General features: G+C 56.1%; 1 protein-coding gene across 1 annotated transcript in view; it reads right to left on the reverse strand.

Moving 5' to 3' along the window:
* HCN4 (hyperpolarization activated cyclic nucleotide gated potassium channel 4) overlaps positions 1-21,047 on the reverse strand; it is a 90,347-nt gene that overhangs the window by 46,437 nt on the left and 22,863 nt on the right. The window contains exon 2 of the mRNA XM_017731090.1: positions 14,157-14,580. Coding sequence (XP_017586579.1) covers positions 14,157-14,580 — 424 coding nt within the window. The remainder of the gene's footprint in view (positions 1-14,156; positions 14,581-21,047) is intronic.

The raw sequence follows: 21,047 nt of genomic DNA on the forward strand, positions 1-21,047 counted from the left end.
GGAGGGCTGACACTGCCTTTTCTTCCCCAAAAAAGTCAGCAGGGATGGATCTGTGCCCTTGAGTGCAAGCCCTGCTGCAAGAGGGATGGAGAAGGCTCCAGTGCTCTGCATTTCCCAGAACAGGTGTCTTTTCCAAGACCACTTCCAACGCAAGGTGGAATTATAGTTCAGTGTCAGACGATTATGAATGAAGCCGGATCCCTGACCCCGGACAGCTTTGGCAGAGCAAGAAATGGGAATCAGGACATGCCAGGCAGAGGATGGAGAGAACAGGAGCAGCTGCTCCATATGGGATCAGGCAAGGAGACCAGCAGGGCACGAGGGACACTTCCCAGGCAACATTAAATACTCCTTTTGGAAAGCTCTGGCACTCAATGAGCTCCTGGTTCAAATAATACCAGGAAAGAAGCTCTGTCTTTGTGCTTACAGTGCTCTCCCCTCCACAACGGGAGCTGGGATTAGGCTGCATGTGAGGAGCTCTGCCAGAGCAACGCGGGGTGAGGGAGCTGGGCTGTTCCAAAAGCCACAGCTTTAGGGCTTCCCAACAGCCTCTGAACACCAAGAAACCAGGGTTAGGCTGAGCATGGCATGAAGCAAATGCAGGGCACTAAACCTGACCTCTGCAGATTTCCAAGCCTGGATGGAAGACCCCAGATGTGAGTCTGGCCTGCCAGTTTGGGGCTCAGAGCCCTGGGATCCCAGGTCCGTGTCCCATACCCTTGAAACCTCTACATGCATGACCTTTTGTGTCAAATTTAATTATAAAAAGAAGAGTCAATCTTTAATGAACTCTTACAGAGCGTAAGAGTTTGCCTCCTTCCACTAAACCTGGATTCACAGCACCATCGTATTCCAGAGTTCAGTGTCCCTGGTGGGTGAGAGCTGGGAATTCAGTGAAGTTTCTCCTCATGACCTCCTAGGAACGGGCAACTTCCTCCAGGGAATTTGCTCGGAAGCGCACGGATGGGTGTGGGCACTCCCAAGAGCACTACACAAAATAACCTGAGGGATGAAATATTGCACAGCCCCCAGTGGGAGGACGGAAAACGGAGCCAGGAACAGATGCCTGATGTCGCAGTTATTAGTGTGGATCTCCCTAAACCACCAGGAACCCCAGGCTCTGGAAGGATCGGAGTGGTGTTCAAATGTTTAATGAGGGGTTGGTGTTTGAAGCTGAGCTCTGTCACTCCCTAGCACAGAGACAAGAGATGATCTGAACATTAGGATTGCATTACAGATTCCAGCCGTGCTCCAGATACTGTGGAGGATGCAAACACTTCTGACAAGGAATTTGGTGATTGTCTCTTCTTCAGATCTGCTGGATGGCAAAAGGGAGGTGAGGAGGGAAGTGTTGAGGAACGTGAGGGATGAGGTGAAGGGGCTGGAGCAGAATGTATTGGGATGCAATCAGAGGAAACCCTAAACTGAACCTCCAGGCAAAATACTGACTGCAGGGGTCTTTGCCCCTTCCCTGGCAGTGTCCAAGGCCAGGCTGGACGGGGCTTGGAGCACCCTGGGCTACTGGAAGGTGTCCCTGCCCATGGCAGGGGAGTGGAACAGATGAGCTTTAAGGTCCCTCCTGACCCAAACCGGTCTGGAATTCCCTGCTTCCATGCCAAGCAGCATCACCTTGCTAAGGGAAAGGCAGGAGCCCACGTCATGTAGGGCTGATGGGGAGCACAGGAGGCTCCTGTGGGCAGCTGTGGCTGCACCTGGGTCTGCCCAACCCAGCACGTCCTGGCTGTGGCTCAGGGCAGCCAAAGTGACCTGGCAAGCCTGGCAAAGCCACCAAGGGAAGGCCGGCAATGCCAGGCAGGAACAGACCGGGCCAGCACGCAGCCGAGGGAGGCCAGTCCGTGCAGTCACCACAGCGGGGCCAGCGGGGCTGTGCTGAGGGCTCAGCCCCACACCCCGCACGGGCAGGAGGAGGGGATGTTCTGCTCCCAGCGCTGACCACGGCTCCAGGAAGCAGCGGGATCTCTCCTGGCCATCCCGGGAGGCGTGGCCGTGTGTCCCTGCTGCGGGAGCCAAGCCCGGCACACCTGGCTCCCAGGGCTGCCAGCAGGAAGCAGGGAGGGCACGGCTTGGCTGTCCCGCTCCCAGGAGGCTGCAAGGACTCGGACACTGCTGCCCTTGCAGTGACACCCCCCAGGCAGCCACCTGGGCTTCATCCCGGGGTCACGCACTAGCCCTCCCACGGCGCTGCCCCAGGCTCTTCCCCACGCCAGCCCCGCTTGCTCCTGGCGCCGTGTCCTGTCACTTCTCCGCTGCCAGCGCTGGCATGTGAAGCTGGCAGCTGCCTCCCTTCCATCAGCACATCCCCTGCTCCGTGCCAGCTGTCAACTGAGCTGGCACATCGGTGTCCCTTCCCACCTTCCTGGCTGCACCGAGCGCGGAAGCGCCGGCCTCAGGCCCTGGGTGTTGGCTGGAGGCACAGCGAGCTCTGCACCAGCTGCAAACCAGGATGGCAGCAGCAAGAAGCCCCGGTGCGGGGTGCTGGTGTCCAGCACTCCCGCTGAGGAAAGGCCTTGGCTGCGAGAAAACATCCTCCAGCCCTTTGAGCCTGGGCTGTCCACTCCAATCGCTGTGGAAACAGCCTCCTCTCCCCACAGAACGGTTTCTCCCCACCGCCCAGACAGCAGAGGGAGTTTTGGGGCGGCATCCAACAGCTCATGTCTCCCCCAGGAAGGAGGGAGCGCAGGCAGGCGAATTTTGTTCTCCAAATGACCAGAAAAATTGCTGGCTAATCAAAACAGGCACTGCTGCACTGATTGTGGCAGCGGCTCCTCTCCCTTCCCAATCCCCCGTTAGCTGCTCAGGGTCAGCAGCTGCGCTCTGCGCCTCTACCCCCCTGCCTGGAGAGCCTGCAGGGGCGGAAGGGAAGGCTGCAGGAGCAGCACGTCCTGGGGCAGCGCTCCTCAGGCAAGGAAGGGGCAGAGCACCCTCCCGGAGCCCAGGGTGCGCTGGCACCCAGGAGCAGGAGGGTGCAGGAGGGTGCAAGGAGGCCGTGGCTGCTCAGGCGTTTGAGGTCCCTGCTCTGGCATGTCACTGACACCCCAAGGGGCAGAGGCTGCTTTCAGCAGGGCTGGGGAAGCTCCAAGAGCAGCAGGGATCCCTGTGCCCTGGCTGTGCAGTTGCACAGGGGCTGCGAGCAGGGTCCAGAGAGCTCCCACTTCCCAGCAGCGGACGGGAGCTGCTGCCAGCAGCTGCGGTCCCCATCAGCCCTCCGTGCAGCGCGGCCAGGCTGAAGGCTGCAGATAAGGGGAGAGTGCTCGGAGATAAGGCTGCTGCAAAGGCAGGGGCTCCTGGAGGAGTTTGCCGCGTGCTGTGGCTCGGGGAGGGCAGGAGGAGAGGCTAAAGGCCAGAGGAACATGCTCCAGCCTGGCTCCAGACCGCGCCGCCTGCATTCCCAGCACTCACAGCCAGCCAGGATGGAGCGGAAGGGTTTTTTCCACCTTCCCAAAGTGGGCTGGGTTCTTCCTTCCCTGCCAGCTGCTCAAGTGACCTTGAAGAACAAAAAGGAGAGGGGCAAAATGTCTGTGTATGAGAAGCATCATCATGGTGTGCTTGCAGCTCACGTCCAGCAGTGTCACTGAGGAGATCCAGGGAGGATCCCTAACATTCCCTGGAGGGCAGCTGCCCTCTTCCCACCCATCATGGGGCGAACTGCTGCATGGACAGCCCAAAAAATGTGACAAACACCGCTGCTTGGCACATTTAACTGATCTGACAACAGCCCCTGAAGATCAAACAGACAATCCCGCGCCAGGACAGAGCCGGGGATGCCACAGCCTTTCCCGTGCCAGGACAGAGCCAGGGATGCCACAGCCTTTCCCAGCTCTCCCTTCTTCTGTCTCCTTCCACAGGAGCCCCCTGCATCCTGCTGCCCTCCCCTCCTGCACCTCTTCCCCGTTCCAGAGCTGGACTGGCTCTGCCTCATGCTCAACACAAAAAACCGATGTGTCTTTTAGGTCTGGAGGGAAGAGAGCTGAAGAGAAAGTTCTTATCTGTCCTTCCCACAAGCCTGAGGTGATTTATCAGCCGAAGAGGCTCCTGTGGGATGTCTGTGACTGCCGGCAGGGAACAGAGCTGGGGAGGGAGCTCGCAGTGCAGAGGACCAGGGCTCACCCCCATTTCTGCAGGGAGGAACACTGGAGGAGGAACAACCACCCTGGATCATGCATTTTTCACTCGGATCATGAGTTTTTCTCCTCTGTCCGCCTGTACACAGCCCTTGTCACCCTTCCTGTGCATGCAGGAGTGGATGGGAACGGAGAGGAAGGTGCTGGCTTTGCACCTGCCATGGATGCTCCAGCACAGGGACACTGGGAGATACAGGGACAGGGAAGTGCCGGGCTCAGGGGACACGCAGAGCTCAGCACTGCATTCATTCACTCCACGCCACCAGAGCAACCTCCCCCCTGGCTGGGCAGAGGGCCTGACAGAAGGCTCTGGACTCTGGCTGCCCCAAGTTTGTGTAATTGACTGCACAATTCCAGCCGAATTCCCTGCAGCCTCAGCGAGAGGCACGCAGTTGGGATAAAGTGTCATTAGTGGCTGTTTGGGTGATGCACACTGGAGAGGAGGCTAATCAGCCCTGTTCCAGGGACGGCCTCTCCAAACTGGGCTGTGCTGAGCAAATCAAGAGGAATTAACACCCGGCACTTTGCTGGGGGAAAAAAATATATAAATGAAGAAAAAACAAACACAGCTGCTGCGTCTTAACTGCTCTCCACCCTCTCCAGGGACTTGAGGAAAAGCAGGCCTGTCAGCTACTTTAAGGGACATTATCCTCGCAGTTCCTCTCCAGTGCTTACGAGGAAACGCTGCTGCTGCTGCTGGTTTGTCGCCCGTCAGTGCCAGCACAGAGAGAGGCTCTCCCAAAGTTCACCCTCTGGAGCTACTCCATGGTGCAGCAGAGCTCAGGTGATCCTAGGGCAGGGCAGACTCCAGCTGCTCCCTGCGCTGAGGCGCTGCTGTCTTCAGGCATCCTCAGCTCCTGACTCACCCCCAGCTCAAGATCTGCCCTCAGAGCAGCCTCCTCCTGCTCCAAACCCACTGACACACACACACAGACCCTGATTCTTTCCCGATGACCCATCCTGCTGGATCCGACCCTTAGAAACGCTCTGCCCAAATCTCTGCTTCTCTCCCAAGCCCCAGGAACCGGGGGACACTGCGATTCCACCCTCACTCTGATGGATCCCTCCCCGGCTGATGGGCTGAGATGAAGATGTGGATGTCCCACCCCGGCTCAGGGCCATGTTCCTGGCGAGGAGAGCGAGCAGTGGCCCCCAGCCCTGGGGACAGGCCCTGCCCAGGGGCTCCTTGCAGACAGGTGTGTCGGTGTCACAGCTGGGCACGTGGCTCAGGGTGGCCCCTCAGGGGCGACTGAACCGCAGCTGTGTGATCCCTGTGAGGTGGCTGTGTTTTTCCTTCGTTCCACGGCGCGGACCCTGGTGGCACTCCAGGCGCGTGGCTCAGCCCGAGCCCAGAAGGGAGCCACAAGAAGAATTCTGGTGTCCCTGTTTTCACATCACATCTCTCATTTTCTCTTTCCAGCTGCTGCCAAAGGCACAATGTTCCCCCTGATGGGGTCCTCCCTGATTCCTGGCTTCTCCCTCCCAAATCCTGGATGAGCAAATGGCAAAGGTGCCATCACCGGCACCCAGCGGGGACAGGCCTTTGCAGGTGTCACTGACACACTCCTGTGCGCTGCCACCCACGCCAGGAAATGCCAGGGGTGGGACAGGGCCATGTTAATGAAAAGCAGGGCAATTACCCTTCAGTTTTGTGGCACAGTCTTGCTGGGGAGCTTCTGGACAAGCATTGCCCAGCTCCCAGCTCTGGCAGCTGCTGCTCTGCAGAACTCCTGGCTCAGGAAGGGAAGGGGACACGAGGGGGGAACAGGTACCAAAATGCCCCTGACCATGTGGGAGCAGAGAGGGTGACAGACACTGCAGTAACAGAGAACAGGGCTTTGCATTCCTTGGAATGAAAAACTGGGAGGAAGACCAGCACCTTTAGAATCCTTCCCTGGTGAAGTGGTTCTTGGATGAAATTAATGCAGAAGCGCTTGCATTGAAGTTCTAAATGCACTTCCAAGTCCTCTTCCAAGAAGGAGAATTTTTCCATGCTTTGCAAAGAGGTTTCAGAAACATTTTCCATTCTAATGTGACTCTGGGAATGTGGAAATTGCCTCACTCTTTCGTCTAGCCCTTGGAGTATTCCCGCTTAATCAAAACTAGGAGGAGTTACAGCAGAAAACGAAGCTTAAAAATATGCCTCCTTATGAGAGAAGCAAGAATAAAATGTCATCTCTTAGCCTTGAAAAAGTTACCACATTGATTTCTGCTTCATAAAAATGAGGTTAAGTTGAATGCATTAAGCTGGCAAACTGGATAATTGCATGTCCTGAAACTGTCTTCCAAACAGCTCTTTTCACAGCAGGGCTCAGAAAATAACTTCATCAATGAGGCTGCTGCCCATTAAACCCTCACGCACCTCTCTGGGTCGGGCTCGTGTCCTTCCTGAGAAAGATTCCTCCTTCCTTCACCTCGGGCTGGTGGGGAAGGCAAGGCTGTTTGCTTCCATTGCCGTGTTTCTGGCAGGGAGAGGAGTGGCTCAAAACCAGACCTGTCCTCAGGGCTGGGGGTTCCCAGCTCTGGCTCCCCCCACACACACACAGAGCCTGGCAGTGCTGCTGCCAAACTGGAGTGGAAGTGAGAGCTGGCCTCGGGGTCTGGTGCCCTGTGGAGGAGCATCCCTCCCCTTTCAGTGTGAGGGCAGGAGGAGCCCTGACCCAGCTGCGGGGCTGGCACTGCCCTGTGCCCCTTCCCCGCGCTCACAGCACAGCAGGAGGCTCTGTGGGGAGAGGAAGGGACTGACTTCAGTCTCTCCTGGCAGAAACACAGTCCACACTGCCACGCTGCTCAAAATCCCCTTCTCCTCCACCAGCCAACTTGATTTTTGTCCACGGTCCTATGTGGGCCAAGCTCCTGCCTCGTTCACACAACTCACAGATCTGGCACGCTCCTCGCCAGCCCTGCCTGGCTGAACAACAAGTGAGGCAGGGAAATGCTGTTCTCTCCAGCTGTCTCATTAAAGTTTCCCACTTGATATGAATGCAATCAATAGTGCCTTCCTGGGAGAGGCTTTGAAGAGGAGCCATTAATTTGCACCCTCTTGCCAGGGCTAATGTGCCTCAGACAAACTGGACTCCAAGTCTGGGCTGAGGCTGGCAGAACACGGCTCTAAGGGACAAAGCCAGGCTTGGCACTGGATCAGGAGCCCAAGTGGTGACAGGAATCTCCCCGTGAGAGGTTCAAAAGCTGCCTCAGCTGTCCCCAGCACCAGCACTGTGTGTGCATGTGCATCACAGATGATGTGCTGGCAGCAGGCTGTGTGGGCTGGGCCACAGACACACCCTGGGCTGCTCAGCTCCAGCTCCAGGGAGGCTGCAGCCCTTCCAGAGGCCTTTGCAGTGCTCTTCCTGCAGAGCACAGCCCTTTCAGGGGGTAAATCTGTGCTCCCACACATTTCAGGGAATGGGCACTGCCCTTGCTGCTTCCTGGGCTCGCAGCACTTGGATGTGTTTAGAAGTTCCCTTTAACTTTGCCATGGCAGGACTGGGTTTGAGCCCTGTTCCCGTTACAAACACAGCTGCTGTCCCTCTGCTCAGCCCTGGAGTGCTGCGTCCAGCTCTGGGCTCCTCAGGACAAGAGGGACTGCACAGCTGAGGAAGGGCCTGGAGCATCTCCGTGCCCAGGACAGGCTGAGGGAGCCGGGGTTGCTCAGCCTCGAGAGGAGCCCCAGCTGAGAGGGGCCCTCAGCCCTGGGTGTCCCTGGCTGCAGGGAGGGCTCAGGGCAGGGCCCGGGCTCTGCTCCGGGGCCCAGCAATGGCACCAGAGCCACGGGCAGGGCCTGAGCCCAGGAGGCAGAACTGCCCTGGGCAGTGCCCAGCCCTGAACAGATCCCAGAGAGGCTGTGGAGTCTTCTCCCTGGGGATATTCCAGAGCTTTCTGGACACACTCCTGTGCCTGGGCGGTGCCTTCCAGGCTGACCCACCCTGCGGCTCTGCTCAGGTGACAACTGCCCAGCTGTCCCCTGTGTGCCAGCCCCAGGGCACGCTAGTCCTGGGCGCTGCGGGGCTGCAGCAGGAGCAAACCCCGTCAGCAAAGCTCCGTGGCACTAAACCTCGGGAAGCAGCAGTGGCAGGAGGAGCCCCCGTGCCAGGCTGTGGCACTTAGGGGCACACAGCTGCGAGAACGAAGCCTCCGAACACCAAGGGCCGAAACAGATGCCAGGCAGCTGGCGCGATGTGGGCACGGGGCCGAGGCAGCTGTGCTGGATGTGAGCTCCCGAGAGGCAGGCAAACCTACAGAGGCCAGGGCCCAGCTCTGCCAGGGATTCGGGGTCATCGGGGGAGCAGCCTGGGGTTTAGGAAACCTCTGCAGGGAAGGCCGGAGTGAGGGACCCTGTGAGCCCAGGGCAGAGCCCGGGCACGGGCAGCACCCTGTCATTAGCGCTGCTCACCCCTGGTCAGCGGGGCCTCACTGCAGAGGGCAGGGTGCAACCCCCTGCTGCTGCTGCTGCCCGGGCAGTGCCCGGCTGGGCCCGTCCCATGGGCACCTCTGTGGTGAGGACACACCGGGAAAACCATCCCTGGGACACCAAAAGGCTTCCACTGCCCAGGAACAGGCTCTGAGCCTCTGCCCCACAGACACACGGCTCTGTGCCCCAATCCCACACCAGGTGTTCCTACAGACAGGATCTGAGTTCCTGCCCCACAGACACACGGCTCTGTGCCCCAATCCCACACCAGCCTCTGAGCCTCTGCCCCACAGACACACGGCTCTGTGCCCCAATCCCACACCAGCCTCTGAGCCCCTGCCCCACAGACACACGGCTCTGTGCCCCAATCCCAAACCCCAGAGCCTGCTCACACCCTGCTGTTGACACAAGACCCATTAAGCGCTGCCAGAAGGTGAGAGTAGGGAAAAGTAAAGCTTTTTCCTTTTCATGGCACCCTCCGTGGCTGCTCAGCTACTCAAATATTTGCCTGGCTCCTTTTGATTCATTAGAAGCCGTTTCTGATGATATTCTCTTTGGAACTCTATTCCCAGTGCCCAGGTGGGGAGCTGAGTTTGCATTAGAGCAGCAGAACTTCTGCCAAAGACCAGCTCCTCCACACAAACTGCTCTGGGTGTCTTCCTCCTGGCACGGGGCAGGGATGGAGCACTGGGGATGCCCATGGGCAGGAGAGGGAAAATTCAACGTACAGGAACAGAGAACATCCGTCTCCTTGTGTTGTCTGCTCTCCCTCCCCAAGGATGTTGTGCTGCACAACAGTTCCATGTGAAAGGCTGAGGCAAAATCTGAAAAAACCTCTGGCTGATATTGCACCAAGAAGGTTTTGCCATTTGTTTCAGGGCAGCCAGCATTTTCTCTGAGAGCAAAAGATGTCTCAAATTCTGGGTCACTTTGTGCAGTGAGAATGGAAATTCCTGTATCTTGCATTATGGCTTCAATAAGCTCCTGTAGGCACATTAAAGACCAGTGTTCAATAAGCTTCAGAAACGAGGTAATGCAAATTTGGGAAGAAGCCCAGCCCCTCATCCCCCTCCCGACCCCATTCCCAGTGTTTGTTGAGTCTGATTTTAGCCTGGGGTGGCCAGAGGATTTAGTGGGTGACTCTCCTGGGCCTGCCTTGCTGTTTCCCAGGACAGAAGTGCAAATCCTATTGAGAAAGGATCTGCTCAGCTCCCTGGAGCTGCCGGTGCTGCTGGCAACCATCACTGCCGGCTCCTCCGCTCCCGGGAGCCAGTTATGGGTCTGGCCTAACATCCCATCCCCCAGGCCACTCGCCACGTTGTTTTAATTGAATTTAGGAACGGCCACGGAGAGGTCAGAAGAAACCAAGGGAATTAGCAAATCAAGAGGAGAATCAGCTGGCAGCCGTGTTCTCAGAGCCTCTGGAAGCGCTTTCCCAGTCTTTCCACCCAGGCCCTCCAGCTTTGGAGCCATTTTCTGAAGAGCTGAACCTTCTGAGAAGTGACCTCATCTTCCAGATGGTCCGATCTGTGCCCAGTTCTCACCGGGAAGTTGCTACTGGGACCTGAGAGGATGCATTCCCTCCCTCCTAAAGCTTCTCTGTAATATGGAAACTCGAGGGAAGAAAAGGACAGCACTCAGGCAAGTTTGCAAGGTTTCAATAACATAATAGCCTGAAAATCACCAAATTGTCCTTTGCTTTGGGTTTCAGCTGCAAAAACCAAAAGATGTATTTTTTTCCTGACAAAAATCTGAAAAAATCCTCACTTATGATAATCTTATCACTGTGATATAAATCAATCCCAGATAGTTCCTTTCCTTCCCATCATAATCCCTCCCACAGAGTCTGCAATCAAAACATTTTGGTTATCTTGGCCAATGTGCTACCTGGAAACCAATTTATAGGAGCAGGATGGTGCTCTTGCTCCAATGGATGTTCATAAGTCAAAATAGTTTGATCTTAAATAGAGGCTACTGCGCCCAGCACCAGCCGCGGGGTAGATGCTGTGCATACAGCAGGGACAGCTCTGAAAATTGAGGGGTTTTTGACTCCCAGTTTGACCTGGATGGCTCATCCTGACCGAATGCACAGGTTCCACGGTGTTCCTGCTGGTTTTCTTTCTGTTGGGTGACCCTGGGATGAGCTTTGTAGGATGTTCATGGTCGGATCTCCTTTCCCTGGACACTTGGTCAGCCCAGCAGGGGCAAGGCCCAACTCCCTGACCCTGGGACAGTGGGACAATGGGACAATGGGACAATGGGACAATGGGATAATGGGACAATGGGACAATGGGATAATGGGATAATGGGACAATGGGACAATGTGCTGCAGGTCCATGAAGCACTGACCAAGCGGGGCACCCCAAAGAGCTGCTGGAGCAGTTCAGAGGCTGAGATAATGAGGGTTTCTCTGAGGGAGGACAAGGCAGGACTGGAGCAGCCCTGTTTGCTCTGACCCTCCTGGATCTGTGCTCCTGGCCTGGGGAACTCCCAGCCACTGGGGCTGGTGATTCGGATTTGAGGCGAGGCGGGCCCCAGCCAGTGTGAGTGCAGCTGCCTACACTGCAATCAAGCTCCCAGCTGCAGGGGAGACACGGCAGACACTTCAGAAAGACTCTATTTATATTCTGCCCTCCCGGTAAATTCATTTGTGGGGCCACTCATGCAAAATGCATCATGCAAATGAAACCGCTACATTTGGAATTAAGCTTATTTTCGTACTCCAGTGAACACGAGTGCATCAGATTGTTGTTCTTGCCTTTTGCCTTGCTTTTCTCTTTAGGTTGTTTGCCCAGCTGTATCCCCAGAGCACCTCCCTGGGATCGGGGGAGGATGCCAGAGGCTGCTCGGAGCCACACCAGGGCAGGCCCTTGCAGCCCCTGCTGCGGAGCCCGCAGAGCAGCACCGGTGTGGAAGTGATGGGTGCCTGGCTGCTTTACAGCACTGCAGCCCTCGCGCAGGCTGCTCCTGCTACTGCAGCCCCGGTGATGGATTCATGCAGAGCAGGGACAATTGCAGGGCAGAGAACCGAGAGGCTGCTGGCAGCTCGGCAAGAGCCCACTTCTCCCTGCCCTCGCTCCAGGGACACGAGGAGGCTGAGAGAGGAGGGAGCTGGGTGTGCTGGGTCCCTGCGTCCACGGGAAGTGACTGTGAGGGGGGATCTCTGCCCCACACAGTGATCCCTCTCCCTGTCCCTGCAGCTCCCTTAACTCTGCCCCACACACAGTGACACGGTGATCCCTCCCTGTCCCTACAGCTCCCTTAACTCTGCCCCACACAGTGACACGGTGATCCCTCCCTGTCCATCCCCCTTGGTTAACTCTGCCCCACACACACTGCCCTGGTTCACACACTCCTCTCCAGAGCCCCAGCATGCCGTGCTCACATCTCCTTTTCAGGTGATCTGGTCACAAGCAGAGAGCTAAAGAGACACTGCCAGATGACCACAGAGAGCAGGCGTGCAGCACCCCTCTCCCAACAGTCCTCCTCCTCCTCCTCCTCCTTCAGCTGTGCACAGCAATCTCTTGCACACCCAGAGTAAGTCTGGTCCAACACTGCTCAGCACTCCCAGAGCAGCCCTGATGGGTGCAGGGAGGAAAGATGGATGTGGCCTTTCAGACAGGGCTCATCTGCAGGCACTTCAGAGGCAGAGAGAGCTGTCAGTGTGGCTGAGGGAGCACAGCTCCCACGCAAGGACGAAGCAGCGCTCCCCTGCCCTGTCTCCCCGCTGCTTTGTGGCAGGCACTGCACCACTGACAGGGATCACCCCTTCCCCCTGCCTCCCTCCCCGTGGGGAAGGTGGAACAGCTCCCAGTGCCAAACTCTCTCCAGGAACTGCAGCTGGGGCCGAGCCCCGCTCGACAAAGCCGGCCGTGTTTGGTGCTTGGGCTCTGCAGTGCACGCCGGAGTCTGCATTGCAGTCCCCAGCTGCACCCAGCACCATCTGTGCCCGGCGCTGGCAGCACTGCCTCACCCGGGCAGCCTGTGCCCCACAGGGCACCCAGCTGTGCTGTCCCCAGGGCTGGGATGGCAGCACAGGGGAGCAGCATGCAGGAGTTGCGCTGTGAGACCGATGCTGGAAATGGCTGCTCAGCCAAACTGCGAGGAGCGGGAGAGGGAAAAACACTGATCTGCTTCTGTTTCGTTTTTTAAAACAAATTCAGTACAATCAACGGCAAATATACTTCAATCCTCTTCAAGCAGTGCCTGGAAGGGAAGTCAAGGAGCAGGGGGGAGCAAGCAGGGAGCTGTGGGTGCCTGTGGATCTGGGTGAAGGAGCTGCTCCAACAACAGCCCGAGCCACCCTCGCCTTTGCTGAGCTGCTCGGATGGGGGGAAGCAAAGCAGCCACGGGACAGGCCAGCACACCCGGGGAGATCTCAGTGCTCTGCTCCGCCCCTGACTCACCGAGTCACCCCAGAAGGACACCTCTGCTTCGTTCATCTCCACCTCTCCGTGCACTCCTGCCCGGGCCGTGCGGCGAATGAACGCAGCAGTGAACTCCGAGGGCTGTGGCTGCCTCTCCCCAGCACCTGTCCAGCACCTTGCCCAGTGTCACCCCAGACCCCACAAGGCTCTGCTGTGCTCCAAGTGAAGCCCTCACGAATGGTAACACCACAAGGGTGCAGCCTGAGGTTTGTGAAGTGTGCCCCAGCGCTCTCCCTGCAAGTGTGGGCTGCTGGGAGGAGGGAAAGGCTCAGCCCCATCATGAATTAGTGCTGCGACAGCTCGCTGCAATCCAGCCACGAGCTGCATGGCTGCTTCCCCTCCTCATCCCCAGGACGAGCACGCTCTGCATTAGATCATGCTCTGCAGCAGGCTCTGCTCCAGAGCACAACACCAAGTGTGGGGACCAAGACAAAATTGCCCTGACCAGCTTTCCTTGTCCTGAAAATATGCTCCTGACACATGGAGAGAGAGGCAGGGAGCTTCCTCTCTGCTTTGGAGAGCACGGAGACAGGAGGAAATAACTGATTGTCAAGCTACTTGCAAGGTTGTGGCTTCACCCACATCGTGCCTGACAACCCACCCCGCATCCTGGAATTCCCCCTGGGAGCAGCACAGGCTCCAGGGGCCGTGGGGATCTTGCTTTTCACCAGACCTTTGTCTACAGATTGCTCCTCCTTCCTTTTTCCCTCAGCACAGTGTCAGAGAATGTAGAAAGCAGGAGGGTTCTAACACATCCCCCCACTTATCTCTTTATTCAAGAGATAAGCACAGAGAAGCAGCAGATGGCAAACAGATGCCACAGGTTCTGCAAATCAGCTGTCTCCAGCCCTTCCCTCGGAGCTGTTCCTGGACCTTTGGGGGCTCGGAGAGGGCAAGCCCTTGCTGTCTGGCTGATTGCTCTGTTCACCAGCTACACAATTCCTGCAAGGGGCCCACCTGTGCCCACCCTCCTGCCAGCCCACGCAGCATCTCCCCAGGTCAGGTGGATGCTGATCCCCAGCCCACAGCAGCGTCCCAACAATCTGCAGAATTCCCTCGGGAACCTGCTGCAACAAAGCGCGAGGGCCCCGACACAAGCGGCAGGAAGGAGAGGGGGCACTCAAGGCGAGCACTGTGGGAGAGCAGAGCTGGCAGCAGTGCCCGGGGCTGTCTCACCTCCTCCCACTGGTGGATGTAGCGGATGAGGCGGGAGAGGCGCAGCAGGCGCAGCAGGCTCAGGATCTTGGTGAAGCGCACGATGCGCAGGGCCCGCGCCGTCTTGTACACCTCAGAGTCGATGCGCGTCTCCACGATCAGGAAGATGTAGTCCACGGGGATGGAGGAGATAAAATCCACCACGAACCAGCTCTTCAGGTACTTCATCTTGATCCTCTGCGGGTCCAGGATGATCTCGGTGTTGTCCTCCACCACGATGCCTGTCCGGAAGTTGAGGACGAGGTCGATGAGGAAGAACGTGTCCGAAACCACGTTGAAGACAATCCACGGGGTGGTGTTTTCATCCTTGAAGAAGGTGATGCCCACAGGGATGATGATCAGGTTCCCTACCATCAGCAGCAGCATGGTCAGATCCCAGTAAAACCTGGACAGCGAGACAGAGACATGTGAGATCAGCCATAGGGCAGGAGGTCGGGGAGCCCGGGTCAGCGGCATGGATGAACTCATCCATCTCTGCTGTCAGTCATCCCCTGGGCCCTGCTGCTCTGCCTGGGCACGCACACTGCACAGGCTAATTGCCTAATTAATATCAGAGGAACGCTCCTGCTCTGCCTTCGAGGGCTCCGAAAGGAGCTGAGCCAGGGCTGGGCATGCCCGCCTGAACACTTCCCTGGGAGCTGCCCGGGCAGAGACTGAAAAACCTGTGGTTACTACAGAGACTGCTGGGTTAGGAGAGAACGAGGGTTTGGGAGGCCCCAGAGCCTGTGTGTCAATAAAGCCATTGGGGGTTAAACCATCAGGCTTTGCTCCTGCTGCCTGATCCTTCTTTAGAAGCAGCCAGCACTGACAGCTCTGGGATCAGGATGGAGCTGGAGCCCGAGCTCTCATCTACAGCCTTCAGCTCAGGTTCCTGCCGAGCCTGGGCTCCAGGAGTTTAGCCCACGCTCTCCCTGCTCCTGTGTTGTCCAGAAACAATCAATAAACTTGGAGTCACGTGCCTGGAAACACCTATTCCATTTCTAAGGACAGTAACACCAACACTGAATGCCTGGTCCATGAAGCACGGTCTCCAAGAAGCTAATCTTTACCTTACTGGCAGGTCAGTGTTTCCCAGTGGGACCGTACCGTAACACTCAGTTCTGCTGTTCTGCTCTGAAGGCACACACAGTCTGAGTAGAACCCCTCATTTATTTGTTTGGGATTTTTTGAAGACTTTCCACAGATCCACAATCAGGCAATGTGGTCACAACTCCCCCAGAGCGAGGACTAAAACCCTGCCCAGGGCCAGAGCTTGCTGAGGAGCCTCCGTGCCCAGCACAGTGGCGCTCCAGCCCCCTCCAAATGTGTCCCATGTGGATACTGATGCACTGTGGGCTCCCACTGCCAAGATTCTACCAGCTCCACATTGGGTCAGCTACTCTAATACCGTTAGTTATCAGTGCAATAATCACCAGCTTGTCACAGGAGGTGAGCAATCACCTCAACAGCAGTGAGAGCATCGGTGTGACCCCGGATTTACACTGATTTATCAGGGGGAAGTGTTGGGCTGAAGGACATGCACGTGCTGCTCCTGTGTCCAACACTTTCCAGCCAAAATCCCTGAGGCGTTTCAGGAGAGCTGGGTTTGCTTTAAAGGCCCTCAGGCTGTCCCTTGGTTAGTGGCTGTTTGGCTGGAGCCTGGAGCAGGCTGAGCTGCTGCAGAACAGGACTTCCAGAGTGAGGCAACTGCATGGTTTGTTAAACTCTCAGCAGGGAAACCAAAAGGGCAGAATATTCCCTAAAAGCCTTCTCTGTCCAGAGCCTCTCTGCCTGGTAAGAACACTTTAATGCACCTAAAAGCATCTTTAAGATTCCAGCTCTTGCCCATGCACAGACAGGGTCAGCGGCCAGCAGCACCCCAGCAATTCTCACAATCATTCAGCAGAGGCTGATGGGAACTGATTTTAGAATAAGCAAAGTTATTCCCTAACGAGCTTTCTAAAAACGTCCTCAGCTCACTCTTCCTGGCTCTCAGGGTGCCGTGAGGGAGGGTGCCAGGAATCCTCCCCTCGGTGTGCGGGTACAGGGGTGCTGGCAGCACTCAGCAGTGGGGTCTGTCCATGTGCCTCTGAGAGCAAGGCTGTGGCACCCAGCAATATGCCCTAATATAAATCCGTGTTGTGAGCTTCCTTAATAAGGGCCTGAGATGATGCTGCAGCTTTCCCAGGCAATTAATCTGGATAATCGCACAATAGCAGGAAGTCTGGAAGCAGTGTGTGCATTATTACTGAAAATAAATAACCTCCCAGCCATCTTTCATTTGCCCTGGGGAATACACCAGGAGATAGGCACAAAGAAAATGAGTTTGCCCAAGTTTCCAATTAATGGCATGAGCCTGGCATGGCTGGCTCTGCAGAGATGGGAAGGTAAATGCCTTTCTTCTGAGATCTTTGCATTTTTGTGCCTCTTTTTTAGGCTGGGTGGTGATTTCTGCACTCGCTGGTAACTGGGGACACTGCCAGCCGCGGCAGGATTTCTCCCAGCTCGAGGAAGATGTTTTGCACACACCCAAGGCCAGTGAAATGCCATGCCCTGACTGCAGCACTCCCTGCTAGCCCGGCCTCTCCCTGTCCAGTGTGGTCAGCTGTCCTGCATGCTGCAGCCAGCATTTCCTGAGGCCCTGAGCTCCTGCAGCTCTCCCCTGCCAGCCTGCTGCCCCTGAGCTGCCCCTGGAGACGCAGGGCGTGTGCTGTGGGCAGGGGGTGAAGTGCTAAACGCCACTGCCCCGTGCTCCTGACAGCACAGCTCTCCTCAGGGCTGCACTGCGGACTCCAGATTATTGTCAGGGCCCCTCAGCTCTGACCTTTGGAGCCATCACGTAAAACCACAGAGGGGAAGCTTCTGTATCCACTGATCCCCCTAGTAACGGTGTCAGGGAGGAGATAACCTTGGGGCTCCAGGAAGGAGGCAGAAAAAGCTGGAAACCACCGAGCATTTGGCCTGCACGCCAGCTCCAGCAGCCGCCTTTCCAATGAGAACTGCCTGGGAGTTCAAATTCCCCTACTGAGGTTTCCACAGCTCCTGCACGTTTCCATTTCACCCACACAGGAAGCGGGATCTGCTCAGGGTGGCACCAGCGCGTTCAGACTTAATTAGACTCTCCGGGCCCGCAACACCTCAGAGGGCTGAGACCATCCAAGTGTCATTCCGCGTTTGCTCCGAGGAACATCCTCTCCCTCCCTGTAAATTACTGGCCACAATGACCAGCGGTGCATGTGATGTATGTAAGGGCAAGCACCAGCTATTAATAACCCATGTTTTCTGGATTTCTGTTGCTCCTTTCACCCAGGGCTTCCACGGAGCTGACAGTGATGAAATTGGCTCCGCTGCACCCAGGAGAGGCAGAGTTATTATCCCTGCCTTGCACACAGAGGAGCCACACGGCAGAGTGGAGAGTGCAGGATTTGTCCACACAAGTCTGAGGCTAAGCAAGGGTTTGACCTGAATCTGATTTTTGAGTCTAACCAGATCGGAAGCCATTCACGTGGCTTGCAAAAGAGCCTGACAGAGATGCCTCTCTCGGACACCTCCCTCTGATATCCTGCCATCTTCTCACTTCTCTTCCTGCTTCCAAAAGCCTACATAAAAAATTAATAAATATGAATGTATTGTTTTATTGCAGTTGACTCAGTGCAACTGAACAGCTCAGAGCACAGGGAACAGGCAGCACTACATAAACCAGATGTCTTGTTCAAACATCCTTGGTTTTTGTACTCCATCCTACTCTCTACGCTCCTTGGATCTGAAAATCTCGGTTTAACATGCACCACTACCTCGGATCTCTTAATTCCTCATATATTATTTAAACAGAACGTGTCTGAGAATTAGCGTGCCACAGACACGTCAGGAATATGCGCTCTGTAAGCACACTCAGCTGATGTGGCAGCATGTACACTTTGTAGGCATTGGTTTGTGGGTTTGGAGCGCTGCACCATCTTTCTACCCTGCCTAGAGCACACTGTGACAGCAGGCCAGGAATATATTGCTTTTGGAAGTCATTTTTTACCATTAAATGAAATCTCCTTTCTCAAAACCATTCCACGGCGCAGTGTGGGCAATTCCAGTGCATGAGCTCAGGAAGGATTGTGAGGAATTGGAGAGACAGCAGTGAATCCCAGAGGTGAGAGGCCCAGCAGCACCACTGCGTCACAACAGCACCCCAACCCCGCGCATTTGTGGCTCCTGAACTTCTGCTCTGGCTCCCTAGCGCTTGCACGGTCCAGACAAAAGGGACTGGAGCAGCCTCACCTCTAAATTAACAAAGCTTTTTGGGGTTTTTTGCTCCTGCTGTAAAGCAGCCAGCTCTGGTCTGCAGCGAGGCGCTGCCTCAAAGCGAGGCACAAATAAAAACGCACCTGCCCGGCAGTGCCAGGAGCCGGGAGATTCTGCCCAGCAGTGGGACTGAGCTCCCAGCCCGCGGCCAGCCCTGCTGACCTCCCCAGAACGGCTCTTGAACGAGCACAGCTCGTTCCAGCCAAGCCCAAACCAAGCCCAGCTGCTGTCCCGAGGCTCGGTGCTGACTCCAGAAACAGAGTGCCACCTACTGAGTGCCGCACGGAATCTCCGTCCCCTGCCCGGTGCGGAGGAACGGCTCCTAATTCCCTTGGAGCTGATGGGAAGCTGCCCTTGTGTGGGCTCGCCCTGGACCGCGGGCCGGATGAGGCACTGCCGTGCTCAGCAGCGGCCGGGCGGGCAGCAGGAGAGCCGCAATTCCCGGGAGTGCAGGGGCTGGAAATAGCAATCACCTTTTGGAAAGAGCGTTAGCGGAGCTCGGGGTGGCCGGAGCCACAGCGGGAGCTAAGTTTACTCCAGGAAGAGCCATTCCCAGAGAGAGCAGGAGCAAAAGCAGGAGGAGATCCTTCCCTGCCTCTGGAAGCATGGCTTCTCCCAGACAGCAGCAGGCTGCTTCTGCTGGAGTTACAGACGTTGCTCTGTCCCAGAGATAAGGGGAGAACACGGCGATTCACCGCTCCTAAACACACTAAAGGACACTTAAACAGTATTTCCCTTGTGGGAAGAATTCATTTATTTATAGGGAGTTTACTCAAATACCTGTGCACTTGGAAACCTCTCTGCCGTGAAAAAGAGTCAAACGAGTTACAAAAACGTTCTGAGTGCGGTGTAATGGGAAAGGACCCGGCTGAAGGAAAAGACAAACAATTTTAATTCCTTCCGACCGGTCTATGCAAATACTCGCTCTCCTCTGCCATGCTGACTAAAGCTCCTGGGAGCACTGCTAATTAGCCATGCATTCTGACAGCAGAGCAGCCTGCTGGGCCCAGCCTCCTCCAGAATCCCCTGGGTGCCCGCATCTCCTGCAGCCTCGCTGGCTCCCGGCGGCTCCTGGACTCGGGGGCACCAAATCCAGCGGCACTGCCAGGCATGGAAAACCAACAGCGGGGACCCAGCTGGCCGGGACAGGGCTGCACCCACAGCACCCCCAGGGATGCTCCGGCAGCTCCTCCGGGGGACAGCAGGGAACGCTCCTTGCCTTTGGGCGCCGCGGGGCTCAGCTGGCTCCGGGGTCAGTGGGGTGGGATGGGATGGGATTCCCCATGGAATTCCCTGCCCTGCCAGCAGCACGAGGCCTGTGAGGCAGTGATGGGCTGGAATGCTTACACAGGCAGGTGCGTGATGGGGACAGCTCCCAGCACAAACGAGGTGTGGGCCCGGCAGCGCTTGGCATCTGGATTCCTTAAAGCTCCCGTGCTGTCCCTGACAGAATTCCCATGGAATTCAGCTGGCAGTGTTACCCGAGGAAAAATATTCTCCAAGGTCTGCACTTAGCCTTTGACTTAGATTATCTTCAATCTACATAATTGCTCACCTAATCTCCTCCGAGCGGCGCCCAATTCCAAACCATGTTTCAAGTTCAGAACATATGCTCATATTATTACCTTAAAATATAATTACATGGATTTTGGTAAGTGGAAAATGAAGGAAGCTATTGCTTATGTAATACCTGGAGATGGCATTTGCAGTCCAAGCAAGGAAGCATTTCCATTGCTTCTCTATCATTAATTTTTAAATCTAACACTACATTATTAAACAATAATCAACACCCTACATTTTTCAAAGTAATGTCCAAACATTAATTAAATCCCAGCAGATATAATTAGGAAGGTATTATCATCCTATATTGCAGATAGACTATGAGATACTAAACATTAAAGAAACTCATTCTGAGGTAGAAGTAGCACCCAGCAAAGGTGGTTGTCTCGACTCAGGAGAGCTTTCCAGTCATGTTACAATCTATAATTTTATCAGTAGCAGCCAAGGGGAAATTCCTTCTCTTTTCTATTGCAAAAATATAAATATACACATTACTTGGAGGTATTTTTATTCCAGCAGTAATAGCTGGCAATTTGCAAACACCACGTTTGAGGCACTGATGGATTTCAGCAATTAGAAGCGGGTACGCTGTGAATGATGCCCTTTCTGTAAGTCACACAACACAGGGCACTCCATCAGTCTGAGGTAGCTGGGCTTGCTGCCCCTCTGCTCTGCACCCACTGCTGCCAGGCCCCCTGGAGAGAGGGAGACCCGGGGCACACCCGGGGGGCTGGCCAGGCTGGAGAGGTGGCTCTGTGTGAGCCTCGGGAAAGCCAAGAAGGCCAAGTGCTGGTGCTGCCCCTGGGCTGGGGCAGGCACCAGGATCAGTCCAGGCTGGGATGGATGGATCGAGGGCAGCCCTGGGAAAAAGGGACCTGGCAGTGCTGGGGGGTGAGAGCTGGAAATGGCCCAGCCCTGAATCCCCCCCCTGCCCTGGGCTGAGCCCCAGCCTGGGCAGCAGGAAAGGGGGGGGTTCTGCCCCTGTGCCCCTGTGCTCAGGTGAGAGCCCACCTGCAGAGC

The sequence above is a fragment of the Corvus brachyrhynchos genome, unplaced genomic scaffold, assembly GCF_000691975.1.
Source record: "Corvus brachyrhynchos isolate BGI_N302 unplaced genomic scaffold, ASM69197v1 scaffold164, whole genome shotgun sequence".
Lineage (NCBI taxonomy): Eukaryota > Metazoa > Chordata > Aves > Passeriformes > Corvidae > Corvus > Corvus brachyrhynchos.